The sequence below is a fragment of the Musca vetustissima genome, unplaced genomic scaffold (assembly GCF_032173495.1).
Source record: "Musca vetustissima isolate MV318-11 ecotype Yass unplaced genomic scaffold, APGP_CSIRO_Mvet_v1 utg24842, whole genome shotgun sequence".
Taxonomy (NCBI): domain Eukaryota; kingdom Metazoa; phylum Arthropoda; class Insecta; order Diptera; family Muscidae; genus Musca; species Musca vetustissima.
In genome coordinates this window covers 7,308-35,235 of record NW_026884370.1, presented here as the reverse complement: position 1 = coordinate 35,235, position 27,928 = coordinate 7,308, and the positions used below count along the sequence as shown (strand labels likewise).

General features: G+C 36.2%; 1 protein-coding gene across 1 annotated transcript; it reads right to left on the bottom strand.

The window, feature by feature from the left end:
- Positions 1 to 4,997: 4,997 nt before the first annotated feature.
- Positions 4,998 to 10,178, bottom strand: LOC133331334 (uncharacterized). The gene has a single exon (XM_061539731.1). It carries the CDS (start codon positions 10,176 to 10,178, stop codon positions 4,998 to 5,000), a length of 5,181 nt encoding a protein of 1,726 aa, XP_061395715.1.
- Positions 10,179 to 27,928: the final 17,750 nt, after the last annotated feature.

Genomic DNA, 27,928 nt, shown 5'->3' with positions numbered 1-27,928 from the left:
CAGAACTTTGGCTGGGGTCCGGGATGTGGAATCATGAATGGCCGATCTATAAGCCAGTAAAAACTTTGGAATATGCTCATCCCAGTCTCGTTGGCCACTGTCCACCACTTTCCCTAGATGTTCTTCCAGGGTGCGATTGAATCTTTCCACCATGCCATCTGATTGTGGATGTAGGGGCGTCGTTCTGGTTTTCTTGATTCCGTAGGAGTCACACATTTCCTTGAAGATCGCTGATTCAAAATTCCTACCTTGATCGGAATGAACCTCAGATGGAACACCATAGCGACAATTTTTGCTGAACACATCCACAATTGTCCTGGCTTCTTGATTTGGGATAGCATAAACCTCTGGCCATTTGCTGAAGTAATCCATGACCACTAAGACATACCGGTTCCCAGAGTCGCTTATTGGGAACGGTCCAGCTACATCCATTGCGATTCTTTTAAAAGGGACTCCTGAATTATACTGCTGCATGTAGCCTCGGCTCTTCCGTGTTGGACCTTTAGCTCTTATGCACCTTTCACAATTGCCGATCCAGTCGGCAATGGATTTTTGACAGCCGACCCAGTAGAATCTCTGCTTTACCTTTTCAGCGGTCTTTGCTATGCCAAGATGTCCTCCACTTGGCCCATCGTGAAACTCCGACAAGACATCTCTTATTTTGGAGTCTGGGACGACGATCAAGTTCCGGTGAGATTTACCGTCCTCACTTTCCCATTTGCGATTTAAGCAACCATCTATTATAAGCAGACTGTCCCACTGGGCCCAATAGGATTTTAAAAGAGGTCTTTCGGAGGTAATTTCTTTGCGACTAGGTCGCTTGCCCGTTTCTATAGCCGAAATTACTTTGCCCAGAATGGGATCTCTTCGATGTTCCGTCGACCAATCTTCACCCGACTCAAACTGCAATAGTCGGACATCAACGACTATTCTCAGCCTTTGAGCAATGCCTGCATTCTACCTTGCATGGCCGACGAGACAGGGCATCAGCATTACCGTGTTTTCCGCCTTTTCTGTGCTCGATTCTGAAGTCATAACTCTGGAGCCTCTCGATCCAACGGGCTAGTTGACCTTCCGGATTCTTAAACTGCAGCAGCCATTGGAGAGCAGCGTGGTCGGTCCTCAGTAGGAAATGCAGGCCATATATGTGGTAGTGTTTAACGCTCTCAAGGATAGCAAGCAGCTCTCTCCTCGTCACACAGTAATTCCTCTCAGGCTTCGACAATGTCCGGCTGTAGTACCCGATGACTTTTTCCTGTCCGTCGATTTCCTGGGAAAGGACGCCACAGATGCCGCACGCACTTGCGTCTGTGTCCAGAGTAAACTTGCCGCCAGGTATAGGGTATGCCAAAATGGGGGCTCTGCATAGCATGTCTTTGAGCTTTCTGAATGCCTCTTCTTGGTCGTTGCCCCACTGAAACCTCTGGCCTTTTTGCGTCAAGCGGTGTAGACAGGCGCCGATGTTGGCAAAATTTGGGACAAATCGACGGTAGTAGGTGCAGAGGCCCAGAAAGCTTCGCAGCTCATGGAGATTTCGGGGCTGCGGCCAATCTCCGACGGCTTGAATTTTCCCCTTATCCGTCGATATGCCCTCCGGCGTCACGTTGTGCCCCAGGAACTTAACCTCTCGTTGGGAGAGACTGCACTTCTTTGGGTTTAACTTGAGGCCTGAAGACGAAAGCTGCTGTAGAACATCCTTTAAGTTCTTGATGTGTTCGTCGAAGTTGCGTCCCATGACTATGATGTCATCCTGGTATATGAGGCACGACTTCCACTGCAGCCCTTTTAACACACGCTCCATCAGCCTTTCAAAGGTAGCCGGGGCGTTGCAGAGTCCGAATGGCATGACATTGAACTGCCAGAGACCCCCATTAACGCCGAACGCTGTTTTCTCCTTATCTTTCTCGGCGATCTCTACTTGCCAGTATCCACTCTGCAGGTCGAGGTTGGAGAACCATGACGTCCCGGCTAATGTGTCCAATGTGTCGTCGATTCATGGGAGCGGATAGCTGTCTTTCTTGGTGACATCATTCAACTTTCGGTAGTCCACACAAAAGCGGGTGCTTCCGTCTTTCTTCTTGACCAAGACCACTGGGGAGCACCATGTTTATGTTTTCTGCTGGTTCCACCACCCACAACTTCTCGGCTCCACAATCTCCATTCATTGGTACCCATATTATTGCTTCGGCACAGGGCGGTATTATCTCTGGATGGTCCGTAGTCAGACGTCTAATGGGTGTACTTTCATCGTAGCCCACGTTTAACGGAATTTCGACGTTAGACCAGGTTATCACACGCTCTTTCATATCCAGATTGATACCAAAGGCAATCATAAAATAAACTCGTAATTCTCCGAATTATTGGCAATAGTTAGTCTCAGGGTAATCTTACCGTGTACTGCCGCGGGCTCCCCCGTTGCTGTGCGCAGTCTGACTCCATTAAGTTGCGTTATTTTTCCCTTTACCAGATCTGATCTTATGATGGACTTTGATGCGCCAGTATCTAACGTCAGAACTCGCTTGTCACCATTGATGTACCCAGTTGTTGTTAGGTTGTGACTTTTCTGTTGTACTATTGCTTTGGAGATTGTGGGGCCATCGTCGATGGGAGCCAGTTAATGCCCCGCTGGACTGGCTCCATTTAGTTTAACGGTGACTCATTGGTGGACTGTTGTATTCTACCATCTTTCGTTGGAGGTGGTGACAATGACCTGGATCGTTTGTGCTTAGCTCTGCATTCGCGCGCAATATGACCTGCTTTATCGCAGTTGTTTCTTTGTTTCTTCTATTACCTGCCTCATGGCGTCCTTGATCGAGTTAACGAGAGATTTGGGTTCGCAACATTCGGTCTCCAGTTGGCGAATCTTGTGGGTCTGGGTTTAATAATTTTTCTTGCCGTCTCTTGGGCAAGGGCAAACCACACGGTTTCGGCAAATGACGCTTTTGGTGACGCATATGTTGCACATTTAATCTCAGGGTCACGTATGCCATTCACAAAGGTTTCGATTTTCATACGGTCCACCAATGGGTGATTCTCTCCTGGGTACGTCATTAGCACCAAACGTTCCACCTCAGCTGCAAAGTCTTGTAACATCTCGTTTGCCCTCTGTACTCTTCCCCTTAATTCCATAAGGTAGATGTTTCGTTTATGTTCGCCACCGTACTTACGTTCCAGAGCAGCAATAACATCTTCATAGTAGTTTCTAGAAGCGACAGGAATACTCTGCATAACATCAGCAGCACTGCCCTTCAATGCCAGAAGTAGTGCAACCGCTTTGTCGCTGTCGTTCCACGAATTTCTAGAAGCCACTGTCTCGAACTGTAACTTGAAAACATTGAATGACGTAGAGCCGTCTAATATAGGAGGTTTGATTTTTAGTGTGTTATCAGAAACTCGCACCGGACCACCTTTAATTTTCAGTTCCGACATTTTCTTCTCCAGATTCGTAAACCTGTGGTCGTGGGCCAGAAATTTCTTATCCACAGACAGAATCTTCTCGTCAACCGACTGCACTTTCTTATCCAACTTTTTAATTTGGACCTCCACGGTTTCCACTCTCCTTCCAATAACTTCTGTAATGTTCTTCAGTTTCTCGATCATTCTACAATTCTCTGCCTTGAGTTCATCTAACTTTCTGGAATTCTCTTCGAACATTCGTCTCGTGTTTTCTTCTAACTTTCTGGAATTCTCTTCGCTCCTTCTGGAATTTTCCTCAAACATTTTAGCCAGCATTTCTCTGAAATCGTCAACCCTGGCAGCTGCTGACGAGACTTCCCCACCGTTGGATTCGCCCATTTCCGATAAATCCACTTCATCCTTACTGTCAAACTCATATGTATCGATGTTCATACCACGGCGCTCGAACTCATCCAACAGACGTTTTTATAGTTCAGCCTTGTTGCCAGTAGAGGACAATTCCAATTTATTGAGCTCCTTCTTCCACTCGTAGATCCTTAAACTTCATCGTAGTATTATCGTAATCTCACTTCCGACACCAATTGTTACGTTCTTGGATTTTACTTAATCCCGTGTAGACGTTGTTTTATTTCCCAATACAGTTCGTACTAAATAAAACGCGGGTTCTTTCTGATTACGATTCTTACAATGATTTTATTGACACAACTTTACTTTGCACGTTACTTTATAGCTTTACGTTACTTGACTGTTTCAATTCGCGATCTGATTCACAACTGACTAACTGCCTTGCCATTTCCCCTATTTATATGAGCCTTGCCTGTCGCTACAGAAGTTTCTAGACGATCTGGTAATACCTAGATTACGAACAATCTACCAATGCACAAACACATACAAACTTACATTGAGTGAACAATAACAACAACACATATACAGGCGAGGGGGTAACAAAGAAAGAGGAATTAAGCGATCATCAATGATGACTGTTGCGCAGAAAGGTTTTTATTTAATTTGTTTTTCCCGAAAGAAAACACTTTTGATTTTTTAATTTAAAAATTTACAAATTTATTGTGTTGTGTGTTATGCCGGCTAAATGTCAACTAAAAAAACATAATTGCATTCCCTTCTTGTAGGGCCACAGACAAAACAAAAGAAACAAAACGAAATTGAAACAAAAATTATAAGCGATCAAAACAAAACAAACGACAGTTATTAATAAGTATGTTACATACATACATATAAAACTGTCAACAATGCAGTCAACGACTGATCACTGCATTGTTGTTGTTTTGTGTTGACGACGATGAAATAGGAAAGCAGTAACAAGCAAATATTCAAACAATATTTGAATATTGTTGTTGTTGCTTTCCTAACAAGACGAACGACAAAAAAGGGAGACATAAAAGGGAATGCGAAACACATTAGAGTGGGCCGATTATTAAAATGAACAAACAACATTAAGGTGGGCCGAACAAAATATTAAATTAAAATAAATTAATTAAAATGGAAAACAATACAATAAAACTTAAAAACATATACATTGACCTCCTCCAACATCCTCCCCCCGTTGAAATGCCAAAATTTCAAGGATCTTCAGGGCTTGGTAAAGGGGCTATTTTATGGATTGGGCGACACGATGTTCCATTTTTCGTTTTTAACTCGACCACTCGGACCTTTCCATCACGACCTGGTATTGTTTTTGTAATTCTCGCCAAGAGCCACTGCTGAGGGGGTGTGTTGTCCTCGTGTATGATGACCAATTGTCCTTCATTGACATTCTTCTCATCGGTGAACCACTTTGACCTTTGCTGGAGAGACAGAAGGTAATCCCTGGACCACATTTGCCAAAACTGTTGTTTCAGGTACGAAATACGTTGCCATCTATTTAGCAACGAGGGTTTGGTAACATCAAGATGTTGCTCAGGTATTGCCACCAGAGATGAACCAATAAGGAGATGACCTGGTGTCAACGCCTCGCCGTCGTTGGGATCGTCTGACATGGGAGCAATTGGACGAGAGTTCAATATTGCTTCTATTTCGATTACCAGTGTCTGCAACTCTTCGAAAGTAAGGTACGACTCCGTTATGTTCTTGTTGAGCAACGTTTTTGTGGATTTTACAGCTGCCTCCCACAATCCACCGAAGTGCGGGGCGCGCGGGGGTATGAAATTGAATTCTAGACCCATTTGGCAACAAATCGATTTCATTTTTTGGACAACTTCATCATTGAAAAATGATTCTTTGAGCTCTTTTAGTTTGTTACAGGCTCCTACGAAATTAGTTGCGTTGTCACAAAAAAGCTTCTGGGGAATTCCACGTCTTCCCACGAATCGTTTGAGACACAATATAAAGTTGTTTGCTGACAAATCCGATACGAGTTCTAAATGGGTAGCTTTGGAACTGAAGCAAACGAAAACTGCGATGTAGGTTTTGTAGGGTGACTTCCCTCGAATCCTGTATGACGTCATGAAAGGGCCACAAAAATCAACTCCAGTTACCAAGAATGGACGTTGAGCTCTAAGACGATCAACTGGCAAATTTCCCATTATTTGCCCCAACAATTTTGGTTTATAGTGAAAACAATGCACGCAATTTCGAACAATCTTCCGAACTACTTCTCTGGCATTGATTATCCAGATTTTCTGGCGTAAAATGCCCAACAACACCTTTGGACCGGCGTGCAAATGAATTCGATGCAAATGCTCTACAAACAGCTTGACGAATCGATGGTCTTTGGGCAACAGGGCAGGAAATCTTGCATCATATGGAATCGGAGCATTTGTTAAACGTCCGCCAACTCGAAGAATATTAATCTCCTCATTTCCTACTTTCATTTTGTGCAAAAATGGTGTTAATTTTTGCAGAGATGGATGAGCGACGTTACCATTTGCAATTGCTTGTATGTCCGATGAGTAACATGACCGCTGGACCAGTGAGATGACCTTCCAAAAGGTGTCTTCAAGTTCCTTAGGAGCTATGTGGACAACATCTTTGACTTTCAAAGAACGACTTATGGGACACCTGTTGAAAATACGAAAAACATAAGCGATTATTCGAATAAATTTATAATATGAAGATTGCTTATCCAGAATGTCATTAATGACATTGTTTTCACAGGCTGTGTTTTTAAAGACGGCGGCTTTTCTGCGTTCTGGGACTTCAATTGTCATCACGTCTTCAGTACCTGGCCAATTTGAGACATCTTCTTCTAGAAACGATGGGCCACGAAACCAGATGGTATTCGACAATTCTTGAGCACAACAACCACGAGATACGATATCAGCTGGGTTACTTTTCGTTGGGACATGTCTCCAAATGATGTTTCGAGTTTCTTCTTGGAGTTCAGAGACACGATTTGCCACGAAACAATTCAAAGTTGACGAATGCATTTTGAGCCATTGGAGTACTATTTTCGAATCAGTCCAAAAGTACAACGATGAGACGAAATTTTCAATTTTAGACTTGATTTTGAGCCACGTTTTACTGAGTAACACTGCAGCACACAATTCGAGACGAGGTAGAGATTGGGCTTTGATAGGAGCTACTTTTGATTTTGCAATCAGTAATGTGGTTTTGTACATACCATTTTCTGAGACACGATAATAAATACAACAACCATATGCACGTTGAGAAGCATCTGCGAAACCATGTATTTCGCCATGTCGATTGGACAACGTAAGTACATATCTTGGGACTTCTACTTGATGGATGTACGATAAATCTTCTTTGATTTGGAGCCACAAAGCCTTGAGATGATCGTTTAGAGGATCATCCCATCCAATATTTTGAACCCATAATTCTTGAAGAAGAATTTTGCAACGAATAACGATTGGGCTCAAAATTCCAAGCAAATCGTAGATTTTGGATACGATCGACAAAATTGATCTTTTAGTTGGATTTGTGACATCGGGCAACTCGAATCTATAAAGGAAAACATCTTGCTGAGGTTTCCAGGACATACCTAATGTTTTAGTTATGTCGTTATCCGATGTTTTTATGATGATTTCTTCAACATCATTCGAAGTGAGCGACGCATGGTTGCTATTCCACTTTGCCAATTCTATACCATGCCATTTCAATATTTGGATCAACTCGTCTCTTTTAAGAGCCAGAGTCTCAATGCTATCGGCGCCTGTAAGTACGTCATCGACGTAAAGATCTTGTCGTAAGACCTCCGAACCATGGGGATAAGAATCTTTGTATTTATCTGCAATGAGAAACAAACTACGAATTGCCAAAAATGGGGCGGCCGATAAGCCATAAGTTACTGTGTTCAATTTGAATACCTTGAGTTCATCATTTTTGTTACTTCTCCACAATACGAGTTGATATCTTCTATCTCTTTCATCTATGCGAAACTGCCGATACATTTTTGAAATATCTGCAGTGAGAGCGTATTTGTGCAATCGAAACGAGAAAAGTGTGGTGATCAGATCCTGCTGAATTGTTGGACCGACCATCAATATATCATTCAAGGAATGATTCGACGAGCTACGAGCTGATGCATCAAATACGACACGAATTTTTGTAGTAGCACTTTGGGGCTTGAGAACACAATGATGAGGTATAATATAGTGCGAATCATTCAACGATTGGGTGTAGGGTGACATATGGCCAAGAGACACATATTCTTCCATAAATTCTACATACATCGATTTCAAAGTAGAGTCACGTTCAAGTCGTCTTTCCAGCGATAAAAAACGTCTACGAGCCATTTCAAATGAGTTACCAAGACATTTAGGAGATTTCTTAAATGGAAGTCGAACTTGTACTCTTCCCTCAGAGTCAAAACCACTATTTTCGACAAAATGATCTTCACATGCTTGTTCTTCTTCTGTATATGGGTTGGGTGACTTGGAATACTCCTCAACTTCCCAAAAACGTTTCAATATTTCATCAATTTTTTCTTCATGTGTACTTACGGTTAAGTTACATGTTAATGAAGTTGAGTTTGGACGACTGGGCGACGAACCTCCAACTATCCAACCAAAAACTGTATTCGTGAGACACGGCAATCCATTTCCCAATGAAATTCTACCATCTAACAGCAAATCAAAAAATACTTCAGCACTAAGAAGAACGTCGATACGTTGTGGCTTGTAGAAAAGCGGATCTGCTAATTCTATGTTTTGGGGAATCTTCCATTGTGATGTGTTCATCAATTCACCAGGTTGACGAGACGAAATACTTTTGGTAACAGCAAAACATGAGGACCATTCAAATGAGCTACTTCTCGATTTTATTGTAGTTTCTACAGAAAACTTTATTGCTGTTCGAACTTCTCCAATTCCAGAGATTTCTTGAGAAAACGGTCTAAATTTTAGTTTCAGCCTCTTAGCGGTTTCCTCAGAAATAAAATTTAGTTCAGAACATGAATCGAGCAATGCTCTTACCGTTTGAAATGAGCCACAGTTGTCCTTCATCAGAATTACAGCAGTCGGAATTATCGCTCTTTTAAATGAACGAGCAACGAGAGAAACTGGATTTGAGCTGGTTGATATCTGCGACGAATTAATGTTCGATGTTGAGGTACTTGGTTGATCTGGGCTACTAAATATATGGAGCAGCGTGTGATGTGCAGAATCACAAACTCTGCATCGAGATTTCGAGGGACACTTGGATACCATATGACCTTTTCTAAGGCAGTTAATACAATGTCCACTACGTTTTACGAAGTTAAAACGTTCCGAAACGACAATGTTTGCGAATGACGAACAATTTGAAATGTTATGTTCACTTGAGCTACAATACGAACAAATCGAATTTGAGTTGACAAAAGTATGAGCCGACCGATTGAATTTAGGATTTGGTTTGGATTTTTGAGCAACAATTCTGTCAGACACTTCAGTTCTTTTTCGATGGCTTTCGAGAAATTGGCAACGACGACTTAAAAGTTCATAACACAAATCCCAAGAGGGCAACGATTTAAAGTCTTGTTTCTCATCATAATTCTCCTTTGTATCACCGTCCACTTTTGATAACACCATATGAACTAAAATTGCATTCATTACATCTGCTTCTGTACCGAGCGACAACAATGAGCCACGAACTGCAGAAACTGTATCAATAAGATGACGCAATGAGACACTGTCACTTTTTTGCATTTTTGGAACGTTAAACAACGACTCGATATGTTCCAAAAATATTAACACTTTATTGTCATATCGTTCTTGCAGTCTGTCTAATGCCTTTTCATAATTCTCTTCACAAATTTGATATGGTTCCACAACGGCTAATGCTGCACCAGAGAGACAGTTCAACAAATAATTAAATTTCTCAATAATATTTATTGATGGATTTTCATGCACCATGTTGTTAAATGCTGTAATGAATCTTTTGTATTCACTGTATTTTCCATCGAATTTGGGCAACTTTAGTGAGGGCAATCGAGAACTAGAACCACAAGCCATAGAAGCATTCATTAAACTATTATCCACTGACACTGAGCCACGATTTTTATTTAATAATTTCATTATTTTTGCCTTTGCCACAATAAATGCTTCTTCTAGTTCCATTCTAGAATTATCATTTGGGTTAATTGCTTCAATTTGGCTTTGCACTTGGCATAATTGTTTAAAATAGGATTCCAAAATTTCCATACGGCATTCTAAAATGGTCGAATCCATTTTTGAACCCTCTTTCTCAATTTTCTTTTGAATATTGGAAATGTTCTTTTTTATTGAGCTACGTTGCTGCTTAAGAGAAGCCATACCCGAACCACTAGCATTCTCTTCAATCATTTCAACATCACTGTCTTTTGGCATTTTGAGAAACTAAGAGCAATTTATAACACGAAAATCAACAAGAAAAGTTGGCTTCTATTTACAAATAAATGCGCCAAATTAATTTTCAAATGTTACTCAAGATGGTGTCTTTATGTACTATTGAGCAACAATCACTTCTATATTTTCCAATATTTCCACGAAACACTTGTCTATGTATATAACCACGATTGCGTAATATAATTTTTCCTTGGGTCACAAATTTCTTTCCACTAAAGAATTTTTCAAATAATTCTTTTCGAAATTTTAAAAATGTTCACGGTTGTGATTAAAACCAATCAACGAAATTATAAATAAAGCGTCGAATATGTATTTATCTTGCAACAGCAAAGGTGTTGAGCAACAACAAAACAACAATCGCTTTGGATCACAAAATCACTTTATTTAATTGTTCAATTAATTATTTTAATAATTAATTTACTTTAATTTAATAACAACCGTCCTGTCACGGTCGCCAAAATGTTGCGCAGAAAGGTTTTTATTTAATTTGTTTTTCCCGAAAGAAAACACTTTTGATTTTTTAATTTAAAAATTTACAAATTTATTGTGTTGTGTGTTATGCCGGCTAAATGTCAACTAAAAAACATAATTGCATTCCCTTCTTGTAGGGCCACAGACAAAACAAAAGAAACAAAACGAAATTGAAACAAAAATAATAAGCGATCAAAACAAAACAAACGACAGTTATTAATAAGTATGTTACATACATACATATAAAACTGTCAACAATGCAGCCAACGACTGATCACTGCATTGTTGTTGTGTGTTGCTTTCAAGCTATTCAAACAATATTTGAATATTGTTGTTGTTGATTTCCTAACAAGACGAACGAAAAAAAAGGGCGACACAAAAGGGAACGAAAAACACATTAGAGTGGGCCGATTATTAAAATGAACAAACGTGTTGACGACGATGAAATAGGAAAGCAGTAACAAGCAAATATTCAAACAATATTTGAATATTGTTGTTGTTGCTTTCCTAACAAGACGACCGACAAAAAAGGGCGACACAAAAGGGAATGCAAAACACATTAGAGTGGGCCGATTATTAAAATGAACAAACGACATTAAGGTGGGCCGAACAAATATGTAAATGGTGCACCAAAGACCCTATATATCTTTCGGTTTGCACGAAATTGTGCATGGCATACTGAAAATTGGTTCAGATTTAGATATAGCTCCCATATATATTTTCGTCCGATTTAATGTAAAAGGTGCTTCATAGTCTCTATATATCGAAATTTCGCATAGGAACAAAACGTACTGGAATTAGTATAACCTGTGACAATTTTCGTTGAAATCAGTTCATATTTTGTATATAGCTTCCATATATATTTTCGTGCCTACAACACCTCATGTCTGTCAGATTGACATGAAATTTAGTATAGACATAGCTCAACGGATGTCCAATTGATATTTGTTGGAAGTCGATTTACATAATTTTGTCCCATTGTAACAAACGAATGACATGTTTATGGATTGATTTAATTCGATTCATGTTTAGATAAATATCACATATTTCAATTCACCCAATTTCATGTTAATAGTTCTGTTTAATATACCCATAGTGGTGAAGGGTATCATATAGTCGGACCCGTCCGACTTTATTACTTTCCTTACTGGTTTTTATATACACATCACCTCAGACACATCCTGAGGTCTGTGAATTTGTTCTATAGAAAAAAAGTCACATCCTTAGGTCTATGAATTTTTTTCTATAGAACAAAGTCACATCCTGAGGTCTGTGAATTTTTTTCTAGAGAAAAAAGTCACATCCTGAGGTCTGTCCATTTTTTTCTATAGAAAAAAGTCACATCCTGAGATCTGTGCATTTTTTTCTATAGAAAAAAGTCACATCCTGAGGTCTGTGAATTTTTTTCTATAGAAAAAAGTCACATCCTGAGTTCTGTGAATTTTTTTTCTATAGAAAAAAGTGTCCATTTTTTTCTATAGAAAAAAATCACATCCTGAGGTCAGGGCATTTTTTCCTACAGAAAAAAAGTCACATACTAAGGTCCGCGATTTGTTATTTCTATAGAAAAAAGACACATCCTGTGGTATGTGATTTTTTTCTATAGGTCTGTAAATATTTTTCTGTATTAAAAATACTTCCCTGGGGTCTGCGAATGGGTTATTCTATGTAAAAAACGCAATCCTGGTGTCGCCTTATTTTTTCTCAATAATAATGGGTCTATTGTTTTTCTATAGAAAATGTGACTTTCAAATTAGATTTAAATTTGTAACTATGTGTTTAAATTACCTTTCCTTTTTAAAAATTCCATAGCCTACCATTATTGGCTTGTAATCAACATGCCAAAAGAGGATTTGCATAATATTTAAACATTGTTATCGAAATCGAATTTCATGTTTAACACAATAAGTATTAAATTAGTTTTTGTGAAACTATAAATATTTTGTGGCCAATCATTGGCATTTGTAAGCCAACAAATAGCTACAGCAACAACAACTCCTCATTTGGGGAGTGTTGCTTCGATACTGGGGAAAACCAACCAACCAAACAAATTAGCAAAATGGCAAATTTTGAATTTTGCCAAATTATCATCGTTATCCTTTGATGGAGAGGCAAACAAAAGCTCAATATGTTGTTATTTTGGCAAAACTAACTGGTAGTAGTAATTAATAGCAATTTTCCAAATAAAGATAATAACAACAATTGTATGGCTTACCCAGAAATATTTTGGCCCCAGACAGAGGAGTAAAGGAAAATCTATACATAAAAGTTTAAGTGGCCAGAACAAATAAAAATTAATTAACTCAAATAGAGAAAGGATTTTTGAGGTGAAATTGGATTTAAACAAGTGTTTTTTGGGAAAATGTTTGGAAATTGTTGCAGACAATTTTGTTGAAAATCATAAGAGCAACAAATATTCAAATTTCAAGTGGTCTTGTGCAAATAAGAAATTTTAATTTCGAGGAGATTTAAATTTCAAGGAAAAAGGAAGATAATGGTATATTTTCTGAAGAAAAAAAATATATAAAATACATTCTCATTCTGAGGTCGTGATTTTTTTGTAAAACAAAAATAATATCCTGAGCTGTATGGTATCTATAGAAACATAATCACATCCTAGGTCTCTAATTTTATCTAATAGAAAAACAATCACATCCTGTGGTCGGAGAATTGATTCTATAGAAAACCAATCACATCCTGTTCCTTATTTTTTCTGAGGTCTGTGATTTTTTTCTATAGAAAACAAAAACATCCTAAGGTTTGCGATTTTTTGTAAAGAAAAAATATTCACATTCTGTGACCAACGAGTTTTTCTATATAAAAAGACACAAATTCTAAGATCTAGTATCCGCGAACTTGGCTACAAAGAATTATAATTTTTTTAGACTATAGATGGACAAATATTCGTAGTTATTTTTAGGTATTCTGATTTGTTGAGGGACCTCCAATGGACTACTATTTACCCCTTTATTGGGTGAAATAATTTTTCGTTATTTTTTAAATATTGTTTTTTTTTATTTTTATTATCTCTAAAGGCCAAGCTCAACTATGTTCTTTTCCATCTACAAGTGTCCTTCGCCTTCAACATGTAGGTCAACAGGACATAACTTCCAGCTATCCACCTCAAGAGCTTCTTTTCTTTTGGAGCAACCAAACAATGATTAAAAAAACTTAATCACATTTTTTGTTTGCCTTTTTTACTTCTTTTTCATCTGATGAATATGAATGAAAATAAAAAAAAAAAAACAGAAGATAAGGAAAAAAACTAAACGAACAATGCACAAATACCCTTGATGACAATTTGCATTCTTTGCCACTTGTCTGCTACGGTTCTTGTTTGCTTTTAATATTTATAAAATAAAGAACACTTCTTAAGTTTGCTTTCAATAAATGGAAGAAATACACAGAGAGAAATTAAAATGAAAATTTATAAAAAAAAGAACAGGCCTCAGTTATTTGGCCCAATAGCTGGTCACCACAGTCACAATAATTTTTCAGTTGAGAGGAAATTTAGCAATTTTTAAGTTTTTTTGAAATCGATTAAGAATTAAATATAGTTCACTATAAATATTTTCGTTCGATTTAATGTAAATGGTGCACCGAAGACTTTGCCGTTATTCTATTGACACGATAATTTGCATTGCGTATCGAATTGAGTCTGGAATTGTATTTTTTAAATTTTTTTATGTGTATTTTGGGTTCCCTTTGGGTATCCAAAAATTATGAATGCAGTCAGTATTCAATGTATGAAAGAATATTTTTCAAGGACCGACCAAAAATATTTTTTAATACCCAAAATAGGCATGACTTTTTTAAAGAATATTTTTTTAAGAAACCAAAATAGGCGTATATTCTTACAGAATATTTTTTCAAGGACAGACCAAAATATATTTTTTAACCAGTGAGCGGAGCAGTATAGTCGGACAGGGCCGACCATATAATACCCTACACAACTTTCACGAAAATCGAACTTTCTGTGGTACTACATTCTGAGCTTGGGCAATATTTCGCGGTATTTGCACCCTCTTGACCGACAAGAGGTCAAGAAATATTACTAGTATTCAGTACAGCCCATCTAATTACTTGTCCAGATTCCATTCACCGTGAGTTGTGTTGTGTCAGCTTTCAACTGTGGCCTGTAGATCGACTCGAAAATACACAAAAAATTAAGTTTTCGGTGCACTTCATCCCAATATTATTATCTGATCATCACCGAAAATTATAGGCGTTGCCCTTGACCATACCTGGATCCTCATGGACAATTTCCAAGCGATCAGCCTTATATTTCCGTCTTCTAGTGTGATAATGGGTTACTAAATAATATCTGAATACGTAAGCACCTGTAAATATTTAAGTGTAACTCCCACATCCGAGTACATACGACAATTGGTATCAATTTAAATGTCAGACACTCCTCTTGGATATATTATCAACTTCTCGGGTCTATGTCCTTCAGGGGTAAATATATACGCTGCAGAATGCACATTTTGTATTTTTTCACACAAAAGTGAGGGTCCATTTGACCGATCTTCACCAAAAGAGGCATGCCTATACTGTGGCCCGATCCCATTCTTCATGTAAAAATTTGCGATGTTTGGGCCATATACTTGAAGGTGGGTCTAGGACCAAGATTTTGCCGCGTTACAAACTCTTGGGGCACAAAGCTATAATACCCTGACAACACAGGTGTGTAGGGTATAATTACCAAAAGTAAACGTGAATTTGGTAAAGAATATATTTTCAATTCCCAACAATAGACGTGAAATTTAAAATAAGGCGTGTATTTTTAATTTTTTTTAAGGATCCAAGTAAGGAGTGATTTTTTTAAGAATATTTAAGAATAGTCAACGAAAGCCGTGGATTTTTAATGGGGGGAAAAAAATATTTTTAAGGGTCCAAAAAAGGTGTTAAAACAATATTTTTTGATGTGGATTTTGTAAGGAATATTTTAAGAAGGGTCAAAAAAGGCGAAGACCCAAGAAAGGCGTGGATTTTTTAAATAATAATTTTGCAATTATTATTATTATTTTTTTTAAATAATAATTTTTTATGGGTCCAAGGAAGGCGGGGATTTTTTTAAATAATATTTTTTTATGGTTCCAAGGAAGGCGGTGATTTTTTTAAAGATTAGTTTTTAAGGGTTCAAGGGTTCGTGTATGACATACACTGTGTCAGACTCGATATAAAGGTTCCGCACCACTTTCAGTATTTTGAAGGTATTAGCTGCATTTGGTGGGTTCTTGGAGGCTGACATGTCTGTGCAGAAAATTATCGCTATCTTTTGACATAGCCGCCAATTTTCGGTATTGTGACCGATTTATCCCACAAAATTGAATATAATTTGGCATTGAGAATTCTTGGAGAGCGTCACAAATTTTCGAAGAAATTTTACAACATAGGTCCAAGTTTTCCCCACCACAATGAATGTAATTTGGTTTTCTGATTGATTGTATGGCAAAAAACATATTTTCAGAAGATTTTTTGTATAGTTCCCATATAAAGAAGAAGGTTTTAGCCTGAAAGTATCAGTAATTTGGGATTCAGGATTATTGGTGAAAGAAAAACTTCTTTCCAGAAAATTTTCAAGATAGGTTCATTTTTTTACATGACTCAAAACAAGTTCTTATAATTTTTGGTATGTTAAGGTTCTCAGTCCAGTTTTCGAACCTAAGTGTCTGCAATTTGCTACTTAAATTTCCTAAGTAAGCAATCTACTACTCGACAACACTATGAAGCTCATGATCTGAGGGTGTACAACTTTTTGTGGGAATGGAAACCCTTGGCAATTGTATTAAGAATTCAGGACGACGTAAGGATAATGAAAACCCATGAATATCGATTTATTGTCTTTGTGACCCATATATCTTATGACACTTTTTTTATTACATTTACTAAACCCCATTCGATTTGACTGAAGGTTTGTTATCCTCAAAAATAATATGTAATAGCGGTAAACAATGATATAAAGCTTTTTCTTCTTGAGTTTTAGAATTATGAACAAAAAATTCATCAGACCATAACTCAAACTAGTGATCTATGGTGAATTCATACTTCTGAGTTCTTCATATTCTCACAAAGGGCTTTTCAACCACAAAATTTTGCTACACAGTGTAATTTCCAATAACATATTCTCCATATAAAAGTCCGACCTTTTTAAGTCAATTTGAATTCTGGAGGGTACAACTTGACGGCTTTTTAATTTATTTCTAAGGAAAGAACATATATAACTTCCTTTTTATATAGAGGGACCCTTGAGAAGTATTTTTAAATGTTTAGCTGTATTTTTCTCTAAGTGCATATTAATATAATCAACATCATCCGTTTTTCTTTACAGTATGATTACATTTTGCTTTCATTGCTTATAAACAGAAATATTTTTTTAAATATAAAAAACCTGAAAACTCACCATTATTTCTTTTCAACATTTCTTTTATTTGTCTTTCATGTCCTTTTTGGCTGGTTGCTGCTCCATATATTTGATGTGGTTTTTTTATTCTGTGTGTTTGTCTGCATATGCGTGTGCCACCATGTCATGACATTGACTCAACAATGTGTTCCTAAAACCCTGGCTGTGTGACGGGACTGTCTGTGCGGAATCCTTTTGTGATGATACTCTGAATCTGTTTGATGTGTTGTGTGCCTTCGGTTACCTTCAAACAAACACTTGACTGTTGGGCTGCTCGTTCGTTATGGTAGGAAGTGCATTGCCGGAAAAGAACAAAAAACAGAAGCGGAAGTTGAGACATTTTTACTAACGTTACGTGTAAGTATAATCTTGATTGTGTGGCACTGACGATGATGATGTTGCACCCATCCACCACTCACTTATGTGGTTATTTTTGTTGTTAGTTCTACTTGTCTTTGGAATGAATAGTTAGAAGTAGAAGTGAATTGTAACAACATAATACCGAGAATAGTTATACAATGTTTTTTTTTTGTATGGCTGCATACTATGTGAACTAGGTTGGTGTGTGTATGTATGTGCGTGTGTATGCCATGATGAAGCAATGTTTACACTTTATTTACACAATGAAATCTCGTTCACAAAATGAAGTGAAAATTATATGTGTACAAACGATAAGAGTTGCAGGTTGGCAATTTTGCAAAGGTGTGAACAGTGGGTTGGATTTTTAAAGAATATGTTTGCAAGCACCCAAAACTCAGATATTTTAATGAATAGTTTCAGTAGAACCCAGCACAGACGTAAATTTGTTAAAGAATATTTTTTTAAGCACCCAAAAAAGACGTGGATTTTTTTAAAGAATTATTTCAAGAATTTGTAAGTAAGATTTCAAGGATTTTTTAAGTAGCCAAATTAGGTGTGGATTTTTAGAGAACAAATTTTCAATCTTCCGAAAAACGGGTGGAATTTTTTAATGAAAAAAATTTCAAGCTCTCAAAAAAGGCCTGGATTTTTTGAATAACATTGGTTCAATCATTCAAAATATACGGGGATTTTTTAAAGAATATTTTTTAAGCAACCAAAATAGGCATGGATTTTTTTAAAGAATTTTTTTTTCGAGCTCACAACAAAAGTCTAGATTCTTTTAAAGAAAATTTCTTAAAGAAGCCAATATAGGATTTTTCAAAGAATATTCTTTTTGCCAAAATTGGCGCGGATTTCTTAAAGATAATTTTATCCAAGCACCAAAAGCCGTGGAGTTTTTAAAGAATATTTTTTCAAGCACCCAAAAATTGACGTAGAGTTTTTAAATAATATTTTTTTCAAGCACGCGTGGAGTTTTAAAATAATCTTTCAAGGATAAATAAAAGACGTTGTGTTATGTATTTTCTAGGACTATCAAAAAAGTGGAGTTTTCTAATAATATATTTTTTTTCAAAGACCACCCAAAGACGCGGATTTTTTAAAGAATATTTTTTCAATGATCATCCATAAACGGTAGATTTTTTAAATAAAGATTTTTCAAGTTTCAAAAAAATATTTTTTCAAGGATTCAAAATTGTCGAGGATTTTTATACCCTACACAACTATGTTGTCAGGGAATTATAGCTCTGTGCAGTCCCAAGAGTTTGTAACGCCGCGAAATATTGGCCTTAGACTCACCTTTAAGAATACCGATCGTCATATTTCTAGACTAGCTGAGACGATCGATACATGTGCGTCCGTCCGTCTGTACATTATTATTTGTAAACACGATACTGGCCACAGTTACCCCTATTTTGGTAAAGATCGGTTAATATTTGGGGGATGAAAGGGACCAAAAACTTTATTTTTGTCTGATTTTCTGGTCGTCTAGAGGTCGACCTTATGGCGATGGAGAAGGGGGGTCGGGCATGACTGTCTTGATAAAGATCGGTCAATATTTAGTAATATTCAAGGGCGTGTAAATATCGCGAAATATTGCCCCTGCTCAGAATGGAGAACCACAGAATGTTAGATTTGTGTGAACGTTGTGTAGGCCCCTTTCGGCTATACTGCTCCGCTCATGGTTTAAAATCAATTACCATCCAACCAACAGACGTGTTTATTTTAAAAATAAATTTTCAAGGATCATCTATGCAATGGCCGTGGATATTTTTAAGAATATTAAGGAAAAATCCACGGTTGATTTGGTCACAGATTTTATTTTAATTGACGTCCGCCAGGGTTCTAACAGAAATGTTATTTATAAACTCCACGCCGGACTGGGTCATAGAAAAAATATTCTTTATATCCCCACATGTTTGTGTCCAAAAAAAAATATTTTTTAAAAAATCAACGCCTGGTCCTGGTCCCAGGAGAAACATTCTTTAAGTTATCTAAAAGCTTCTATCGGTAGAAGTCCCAATTTTTTTTCATTTACGCCTGTCTGTATTAAAAAAAAAAATAGTTTTGTTTGTAAATGCCTTGTTAACCTCGAAGTGAGGCACCAGCGAAATTCTTATGCAGTTTATTTCGATGGTCAGCTAAGTACTTCGCTTTGTTACAAGAGACATTTGGGTATGAAAGGTTTTTTGTACAGGAGCAATAAATAGCTTCTAAAAAATTAAGTCTGTTTGAGTCCGATTTTTAGAAAAAAACAACGCCTTTCTGGCTTTCAAGAAAAAAATTTAAAAAATCCACTCCTGCCTGGCTTCAGGAAAAAATACTCTTTAAAAACGTAACGAATGTCTGAGGATCTCAGGATCTGCGCCGGTCTGAGACCTAGAAAGAAATATTGATTGAAAAAGTACACGCCTGTCTGAGTCCTGGAAGAAAGTATGCTTTAAACCAGTGAGCGGAGCAGTATAGTCGGGGCCAACCATACGATACTCTACTTTCTTAAGAAACTACGCCTTTCTGGCTTTCAGGAAAAATATCTTAAAAAATCCACGCCTACCTGGCTTCAGGAATAAATATTCTTTAAAAACTTTACGCGTGTCTGACTTTCAGGATACACGCCTTTCTGGCTTTCAGGAAAAATATATAAAAAATCCACGCCTGCCTGGCTTCAGGAATAAATATTCTTTAAAAACGTTACGCATTTCTGACATTCAGGATACACGCCGGTCTGAGACCTAGAAAGAAATATTGATTGAAAAAGTACACAACTACGACGGTTCTGACTTTCTGCGGAGTTGTAACTTTCTGCGAATGTTTATTCCGAGCCTGGGAAATATTTCGTGACATTTGCACTCTCTTGCCCCTCTTCCATACACACCCTCTTGCACCTCTTCTATACACTGACATGTTTTCCGAATATTACTAATATTCAGTACAGCCCTTCTAATACTTGTCCAGATTGCCTTCAGCGTGGGTTGTATGGCGATGATCGGCTTATAACTGTGGCCTATAGATCGATTCGAAAAATTACAAACAAATTTAGTTTTCGGTCCACATCATCACAAAATTATTTTTCACACAAAAGTCAGGGTCCATTTGACCCGCTAAATATTGACCGATCTTTATCAAAACAGGAATGTTCATTCTTTGGCCCGATGTTCACGATGTTCGGACCATAATTGCGGCCTCTGGAGCCACCAGAAAAACAGACAAAAATTAAGTATTTGGTCCATTTCATCCCCTAAATATTAACCGATCTTTACCAGGGGTCGTCATTAGTCAAAACCCATCGAACATGAAAAATTTCATGAAGATTGGTCCATAACTGTGGCCTGTATCGTGATTACAAATTATAATGGACGGACGGACACACATGTCTAGATCGACTCAGCTAGTCGGAATATGACGATCGGTATACTTAAAGTTGGGTCTAGGACCAATATTTCGCGGCGTTACAAACTCTTGGGGCTGCACAAAGCTATAATACCCTGACAACATAGTTGTGTGGGGTATAAAAATTCTTTTTGTGTCGTTGAAAAAAATCATTGAAAATTCCCACCTGTTTGAATCCTAGAAAAATATTCTTTAAAAAATTCACGCCTGTCTGAATCTTAGAAAAGTTATTCTTTAAAAAAAAATCCACGCCTATATGCAACATTATAGTATTTTTCTACAACTGCAAACTACTGTTGATTAACCTCCAGGTAACATTTTGTGAAGTGAATGATATATTATTTTTAATTCACGCATAGTTGCATACTTTTAGGAGCATAATATATAAATGCACGTTAAACATAATACAATGTTCTTGTGGGTGTAGCGGTAGTAAATTTTCACGAGAGTTTTTTTTTTCTAAGGTTGCAGTCATCAGTGTAGGGTTGCCTTTTTCGATTATTTTATACCATTCACGCATAAGGTGTAGTGTATATCCTAAGTTCCCGTATAATCATAAGATCTTCCAGAAAAAAACAATGTCACAGGATTTATTTTATTATTGTTTCGTCATATTTGACCTTAAGGACTTTTGTTCTTTTATTTTATTGCGATTGGATAAGGTCCAAAACAAAATTTTCATACCAACTCATGAGCCTCATTTAAAAAAATTGTAAAAATATGGCAACCTTATTAAAATCGCCAAGGTATTCTCGGTGAAAGGATACGCTTTGGATAATGTGTGTGTGTATGTGTTTACTTTTATGCGATTGCATAAAAGAAATGCGTGTGTGGCATATTTATTTTTCACAAACCCAAAACCGACAGAGTCAGAACATTTGTGGTTAAGTACGAAGTAGATGATAAATGTATGTGGTTAAATAAAAAAGTTCGCTATGCTTTGTTGAAAAAAACTTGTGTTTTATAAATATTTTATAAGACATCTTCACCGGAATGCTGTAATGGCACTTACAGTTGTGGAATGTGCATTTGAAGTTCATCTAAAAACAATTACAGCAACAACAATGAAAAGGTTATAGGTGGCGGATTTACAATGTCATATTCCACCTACACAAAGCGATTCGTGGATTTTTAAAGGAATATTTTTTCAAGGATTGTAACGACAACAGGTGTGGGTTTTTAAAGAAATTTTTTAAAGGACTTAAACATCAACAGGCGTGGATTTTTAAAGGAATATTTTTCCAAGCAGCCCAATAGGCCTGGATTTTTGCAGTAATATTTTTCCAAGCCATCCCAATAGGCGTGGATTTTTAAAGGAATATTTTTTCAAGCCATCAAAAATAGGCGTGGATTTTTAAAGGAATATTTTTTCAAGCCATCAAAAATAGGCGTGGATTTTTAAAGGAATATTTTTTCAAGCCATCAAAAATAGGCGTGGATTTTTAAAGGAATATTTTTTCAAGCCATCAAAAATAGGCGTGGATTTTTAAAGGAATATTTTTTCAAGCCATCAAAAATAGGCGTGGATTTTTAAAGGAATATTTTTTCAAGCCATGATATTTAATTGTATTTATTTCTGTCTTCCTTTCTTCCCCAGGATGAAAATCGCTATCATGAGGATATCTTTGGTATTACTCTAAGGACTGCGGAAATACACACCAAATCAAGGGCCACAGCACGCATAAGGATGGCCTCGCAACCTTAAGTGACCGGTCAATAAGAAGAAAACAATGAAGGATCTGACAATGAAACTTTAACAATGGAGATGTCATGAAGTCGAGAACAAATCGAAAAATACACACACCGAAAGTCTTTACAAAAGGCAAGCACAAAAAGTGGAAACGAAATACAAAAACAAAAACCCTGAAACCACAAACTCACACAAATTTTATTAAAAGCAATTTACAAAACTTTCAAAAAGCTAATTTTCGATATGTGTATGTATGTGTAAAATTTAAGAGAAAAAATATATAGTTAAGATAGATTTCTTCCTCAGTGTACTAAACTCAAGACAAACGAACAAATAAAGAACAATTCTTCTATTTTTAATACTAAGAATGTTACAAAAAATACAAAAAAAAAAAAAAACTTAAACGAAACTACGAAAACGATTTCATCTGAAAAAAATCCAAACTAAAAGACAAATACACCAAAAAATACAAATTTAAAAACACAAGCATCAAAAATTAAAAATTATTTTTAATCATATCAAAAATAAATTACAATAAATAGAAACAATGAAAACATGATTAAAAATCATAAAAATTATCAAAATTTGTTAAAATTGCATTTTTTTCGAAATATCTTGTTGTGTAGTTTTTTCGAACAAAATTAAAAAATATAAATAACTTATTTATTAATATTGAAAACAAATATTATAAAAATGGAAAAAAATATTTATCTAGTTTAATTCGAACACAAAATAAAATAAATTACAATTCCATATTTTATTCTACTTTGATAAGTGTTATTTACCACAACATTTTTTCTCCCACATGAAAAAAAAAACAGAACCGAATACTCATATGCATACAAATTATTGAAAATGAAATAACTCAAAATAAATTTAAATAAACGAGTTCTGATAATAAAAACAAAACAAAAACTATTTTTTATTTAGAAAGGGTACAATGACAGAAATCCATCCACGCCTATTGGGCTGGTTGCCTAAAAAATATTCCTTAAAAAATCCATCCACGCCTATTGGGCTGGTTGCCTAAAAGAATATTCATTTAAAAATCCACGCCTATTGGGATGGTTGCCTAAAAGAATATTCCTTTAAAAATCCACGCCTATTGGGATGGTTGCCTAAAAAATATTCCTTAAAAAATCCATCCACGCCTATTGGGATGGTTGCCTAAAAAATATTCCTTAAAAAATCCATCCACGCCTATTGGGATGGTTGCCTAAAAGAATATTCCTTTAAAAATCCACGCCTATTGGGATGGTTGCCTAAAAGAATATTCCTTTAAAAATCCACGCCAATTGGGATGGTTGCCTAAAAGAATATTCCTTTAAAAATCCATCCACGCCTATTGGGATGGTTGCCTAAAAAATATTCCTTAAAAAATCCATCCACGCCTATTGGGATGGTTGCCTAAAAGAATATTCCTTTAAAAATCCATCCAGGCCTATTGGGCTGGTTGCCTAAAAAATATTCCTTTAAAAATCCATCCACGCCTATTGGGATGGTTGCCTAACAAAAATATTCCTTAAAAAATTCATCCACGCCTATTGGGATGGTTGCCTAAAAAATATTCCTTAAAAAATTCATCCACGCCTATTGGGCTGGTTGCCTAAAAAATATTCCTTAAAAAATCCATCCACGCCTATTGGGCTGGTTGCCTAAAAAATATTCCTTAAAAAATTCATCCACGCCTATTGGGCTGGTTGCCTAAAAAATATTCCTTAAAAAATCCATCCACGCCTATTGGGCTGGTTGCCTAAAAAATATTCCTTAAAAAATCCACGCCTATTGGGCTGGTTGCCTAAAAAATATTCCTTTGAAAATCCATCCACGCCTATTGGGATGGTTGCCTAAAAAATATTCCTTAAAAAATCCATCCACGCCTATTGGGCTGGTTGCCTAAAAAATATTCCTTAAAAAATCCATCCACGCTTATTGGGCTGGTTGCCTAAAAAATATTCCTTAAAAAATCCATCCACGCCTATTGGGCTGGTTGCCTAAAAAATATTCCTTAAAAAATCCATCCACGCCTATTGGGCTGGTTGCCTAAAAATATTCCTTAAAAAATCCATCCACGCCTATTGGGATGGTTGCCTAAAAGAATATTCCTTTAAAAATCCACGCCTATTGGGATGGTTGCCTAAAAAATATTCCTTTAAAAATCCACGCCTATTGGGATGGTTGCCTAAAAATTATTCTTTTAAAAATCCACGCCTATTGGGATGGTTGCCTAAAAAATATTCCTTTGAAACTCAAGTCAAACGAACAAATAAAGAACAATTCTTCTATTTTTAATACTAAGAATGTTACAAAAAAAAAAAAAAAAAATACAAAAAAAAAAACTTAAACGGAACTACGAAAACAATTTCATCTGAAAAAATTCCAAACTAAAAGACAAATACACCAAAAAATACAAATTTAAAAACACAAGCATCAAAAATTAAAAATTATTTTTAATCATATCAAAAATAAATTACAAAAAATAGAAACAATGAAAACATGATTAAAAATCATAAAAAAATTATCAAAATTTGTTAAAATTGCAATTTTTTTCGAAATATCTTGTTGTGTAGTTTTTTCGAACAAAATTAAAAAATATAAATAACTTATTTATTAATATTGAAAAAAATATTATAAAAATGGAAAAAATATTTATCTAGTTTAATTCGAACACAAAATAAAATAAATTACAATTCCATATTTTATTCTACTTTGATAAGTGTTATTTACCACAACATTTTTTCTCCCACATGAAAAAAAAAATACAGAACCGAATACTCATATGCATACAAATTATTGAAAATGAAATAACTCAAAATAAATTTAAATAAACGAATTCTGATAATAAAAACAAAACAAAAAACTATTTTTTATTTAGAAAGGGTACAAGGACAGAAATCCATCCACGCCTATTGGGCTGGTTGCCTAAAAAATATTCCTTAAAAAATCCATCCACGCCTATTGGGATGGTTGCCTAACAAAAATATTCCTTTAAAAATCCACGCCTATTGGGATGGTTGCCTAACAAAAATATTCCTTTAAAAATCCACGCCTATTGGGATGGTTGCCTAACAAAAATATTCCTTTAAAAATCCACGCCTATTGGGATGGTTGCCTAACAAAAATATTCCTTTAAAAATCCACGCCTATTGGGATGGTTGCCTAACAAAAATATTCCTTTAAAAATCCACGCCTATTTGGATGGTTGCCTAACAAAAATTTTCCTTTAAAAATCCACGCCTATTGGGATGGTTGCCTAACAAAAATATTCCTTTAAAAATCCACGCCTATTTGGATGGTTGCCTAACAAAAATTTTCCTTTAAAAATCCACGCCTATTGGGATGGTTGCCTAACAAAAATATTCCTTTAAAAATCCACGCCTATTGGGATGGTTGCCTAACAAAAATATTCCTTTAAAAATCCACGCCTATTGGGATATTTGCCTAACAAAAATATTCCTTTAAAAATCCACGCCTATTGGGATGGTTGCCTAACAAAAATATTCCTTTAAAAATCCACGCCTATTGGGATGGTTGCCTAACAAAAATATTCCTTTAAAAATCCACGCCTATTGGGATGGTTGCCTAACAAAAATATTCCTTTAAAAATCCACGCCTATTGGGATGGTTGCCTAACAAAAATATTCCTTTAAAAATCCACGCCTATTGGGATGGTTGCCTAACAAAAATATTCCTTTAAAAATCCACGCCTATTGGGATGGTTGCCTAACAAAAATATTCCTTTAAAAATCCACGCCTATTGGGATGGTTGCCTAACAAAAATATTCCTTTAAAAATCCACGCCTATTGGGATGGTTGCCTAACAAAAATATTCCTTTAAAAATCCACGCCTATTGGGATGGTTGCCTAACAAAAATATTCCTTTAAAAATCCACGCCTATTGGGATGGTTGCCTAACAAAAATATTCCTTTAAAAATCCACGCCTATTGGGATGGTTGCCTAACAAAAATATTCCTTTAAAAATCCACGCCTATTGGGATGGTTGCCTAACAAAAATATTCCTTTAAAAATCCACGCCTATTGGGATGGTTGCCTAACAAAAATATTCCTTTAAAAATCCACGCCTATTGGGATGGTTGCCTAACAAAAATATTCCTTTAAAAATCCACGCCTATTGGGATGGTTGCCTAACAAAAATATTCCTTTAAAAATCCACGCCTATTGGGATGGTTGCCTAACAAAAATATTCCTTTAAAAATCCACGCCTATTGGGATGGTTGCCTAACAAAAATATTCCTTTAAAAATCCACGCCTATTGGGATGGTTGCCTAACAAAAATATTCCTTAAATAGCCTTTAAAAATCCACGCCTATTGGGATGGTTGCCTAACAAAAATATTCCTTTAAAAATCCACGCCTATTGGGATGGTTGCCTAACAAAAATATTCCTTTAAAAATCCACGCCTATTGGGATGGTTGCCTAACAAAAATATTCCTTTAAAAATCCACGCCTATTGGGATGGTTGCCTAACAAAAATATTCCTTTAAAAATCCACGCCTATTGGGATGGTTGCCTAACAAAAATATTCCTTTAAAAATCCACGCCTATTGGGATGGTTGCCTAACAAAAATATTCCTTTAAAAATCCACGCCTATTGGGATGGTTGCCTAACAAAAATATTCCTTTAAAAATCCACGCCTATTGGGATGGTTGCCTAACAAAAATATTCCTTTAAAAATCCACGCCTATTGGGATGGTTGCCTAACAAAAATATTCCTTTAAAAATCCACGCCTATTGGGATGGTTGCCTAACAAAAATATTCCTTTAAAAATCCACGCCTATTGGGATGGTTGCCTAACAAAAATATTCCTTTAAAAATCCACGCCTATTGGGATGGTTGCCTAACAAAAATATTCCTTTAAAAATCCACGCCTATTGGGATGGTTGCCTAACAAAAATATTCCTTTAAAAATCCACGCCTATTGGGATGGTTGCCTAACAAAAATATTCCTTTAAAAATCCACGCCTATTGGGATGGTTGCCTAACAAAAATATTCCTTTAAAAATCCACGCCTATTGGGATGGTTGCCTAACAAAAATATTCCTTTAAAAATCCACGCCTATTGGGATGGTTGCCTAACAAAAATATTCCTTTAAAAATCCACGCCTATTGGGCTGGTTGCCTAAAAAATATTCCTTTAAAAATCCATCCACGCCTATTGGGCTGGTTGCCTAAAAAATATTCCTTTAAAAATCCACGCCTATTGGGATGGTTGCCTAACAAAAATATTCCTTTAAAAATCCACGCCTATTGGGATGGTTGCCTAACAAAAATATTCCTTTAAAAATCCACGCCTATTGGGATGGTTGCCTAACAAAAATATTCCTTTAAAAATCCACGCCTATTGGGATGGTTGCCTAACAAAAATATTCCTTTAAAAATCCACGCCTATTG